The sequence below is a fragment of the Montipora foliosa genome, chromosome 11 (assembly GCF_036669935.1).
Source record: "Montipora foliosa isolate CH-2021 chromosome 11, ASM3666993v2, whole genome shotgun sequence".
NCBI classification, from domain to species: Eukaryota; Metazoa; Cnidaria; class Anthozoa; order Scleractinia; family Acroporidae; genus Montipora; species Montipora foliosa.
Window position 1 is genome coordinate 38,611,046 of NC_090879.1, and position 2,500 is coordinate 38,613,545.

The 2,500-nt window shown below is 40.6% G+C and overlaps 1 protein-coding gene across 3 annotated transcripts in view; it reads right to left on the reverse strand.

Moving 5' to 3' along the window:
• Positions 1-2,500, reverse strand: part of LOC137974799 (major vault protein-like) — a 36,550-nt gene that overhangs the window by 1,478 nt on the left and 32,572 nt on the right. For all 3 annotated transcript variants that reach the window (XM_068821784.1, XM_068821782.1, XM_068821783.1), the window contains 2 exons: positions 2,126-2,369; positions 391-579 (listed from right to left, as the gene is read on the reverse strand). In XM_068821784.1, the coding sequence (XP_068677885.1) occupies positions 391-579; positions 2,126-2,369 (433 nt within the window). The remainder of the gene's footprint in view (positions 1-390; positions 580-2,125; positions 2,370-2,500) is intronic.

The window sequence follows — 2,500 nt, forward strand, 5'->3', positions numbered from 1 at the left end:
CTACTCTCAAAAGCAAAAGCAAATTGCACTTTGGTAGGCTTAATATTTTATGGATGGCATGATTCAATTGGCAATCAAAACACTTTGCTCAGGGTTTTCGACAGTTTTGTAAAGTACCGGACATATTACTGAAAGCACCGGACTTGACATTTTTGTGACAAGACGTCTCAAAAACGCTGTTTCCGGTGTTTCTGGAACCCAAGAATCAGTTTCCTTGGTAAGGCTGGATTTCACTCAAATTATAGTAAAAAGTAAAACAAACCCCTCAAATATTGGCATCAAAGTACTTGACATGGAATGGGAGCACCGGAGGGACGAAACGTCCGGCCTCAAACGAAGACCCAGCTTTGCTTATGAGTTGAATGTTGTATAACGTATTCCCCGGCATACCTGCATCTCTGGTCCTGCTGTAGCAATTGCTTGTATTGTATCAGCTCCAATGGATGACACCATGTTCTGAAACTTTTCAATTTCAATGGCTGCCAGCTCTTTCACTTTGGATACATCCAGACCGTCCTGTTCTGATTGGTATTTCAGTTCTGCTTCTCGTGTTTTTGTTAGACGCTGCAGTGCAGATTCCTTTTAACGAAAAAAAGGAACATCGGAACACTTCGTGAAATCTAAAATAAACCGCTTAAAGGAAGTTAATGCGTTCCCCCTGAAGTGGCGTTTTGTTTTCGCCCTCAGTAAGGGTATGAGGTGCTAACTCCAAAATTAGGAAAAAAAGGTGGTGGAGGAGGTCGCCGACTTTGTTTTGGAGAAAAAGACATTGGGAAATTCCGTGATAAATTGTAAAAGTAAAAGTTTTGATATAAAGGTTTTTCCGAGTGGGTGTTTTTAGATAATTGCATTTCTTTAGGAATGATGATGTAAACGTTTGAGGTAATCCTTAACCAGCGTTTTTGTTAGCGCTCTCTCGGCATTCATTGCGACGACGGAAGAGAAATTGAAAAAAATCATTACCTTTTCAGAGAGATTCTTTCGTTAATCATTTTTATTTGTAGAGCATAACCAGAGAAAGAAAACCATGTTTACAAGACTAGGGGTAGCTGACCATTTGATTGCAGAGTAAGCAAGCTAAAGAGCTGCATGCGCTCACCAAAGCTACACTTGCCGAGTCCCTCCCAAGGGGTTTGGGGAACAAGAAAACATGGCAAATTTAAACAGGGGAACAGGGGAACAGGGGAACATTGACAAAGTACCTTAGGAAACAAGGGAACATGAACAATTTTAGGGAACAAAAAGCTGGGAACAAGATTGAAAGTAATTTCGGGAACATAAGCATTGTTTCCAGTTTCTCTTGAGACTTACAATGGTCCCAAGAGAAATAAAAACAATGCATGTTCAAACAGAGTTATTACAGTAACGACACTTGAACCCTGAACACTTGACATTTTTGAGTACATTGTTTTTTTGGGGAGGAAGAAATAAAGGCTCTTCTTATGATGCATAGTGTTACATGTATAGCATTTTGTAAGTGTAAAAACATTAAATACTCTTGTCAAAAGGACGAGCCCACATTCTATAGTCACTAAAAAAATGTACAAAAAAATATCAAGTGTTCATGGTTCGAGTGTCCTCACTGTAAGTGTCCTCATTTCGACATAATAAATTTAAGACAGCTTTTCATTTCGAAGAAAAATAAAAGCGGTGGGAACTTCTCGCCAAATAGAAGGATAAGCAAGTAAGATCAGGTATGTGCCTTTTAACAAAAAAGGGAGGAAAAAATTTCTCGCTAAACTGAACAGTACTATATTTTATGTATATCTATCCTCCATCAAAAATGATGATTCTTTCAAAATAACAGAGCATGGTTGTGTATCATCAAGCTATCTCGATCTTTTCGATCAAAACAAGAAAATTTCTAGTGGGAAGGACTGTTACATTTGTTGTCCGACCGACAAGAAAGGCTTTTCCATGCAAACAGAGAATGAGTGGTCTTCTTGCCGACCCAGGGGCAGCCTGACAGGTTGGATGAAAAAAAAAAACCCCACAAAACTGACTGCCCTTGGGTCTCCGAGGTTGTGTTTGACAAAGTACCTGGCAGTAAAGAATTCAGCAAACTACTGATGAATTTGGCAGCAACAAGTTCTTGCAAGATTATTCATTGTAAGGAAAAACTTACGGCCTCTATCTTGGCAGCTTCTGCTTTCAACTTGGCTTGTTGTACCGCAGTTTCCCCTTCAATCCTAGCAGCTTCTGCCCGTGATTGGGCTTCAGCCTTCGCTTGTCCTGTTGACTCCACTGCAGCACTTTGAGCCTGCAACTCTAGTAACTCCTTGCGTGCACGCTCCGCTTCAGCTTCATCTGTTATCTTTTGCCTTTCCAGTCGACCTTTGGCTTCTTGTTCGAGCCGTTCAGCTTCATGTCTGCAATCAACGTCAGATGCCGATTTAATAAAGGCGCTAGCTGAACTGCACTGCTTAGCAGATGCACTCAAATATCGGTAGAACCAACAATTCGCAATCCTTCTGATTGATCAACCTACCACCAAAACTGA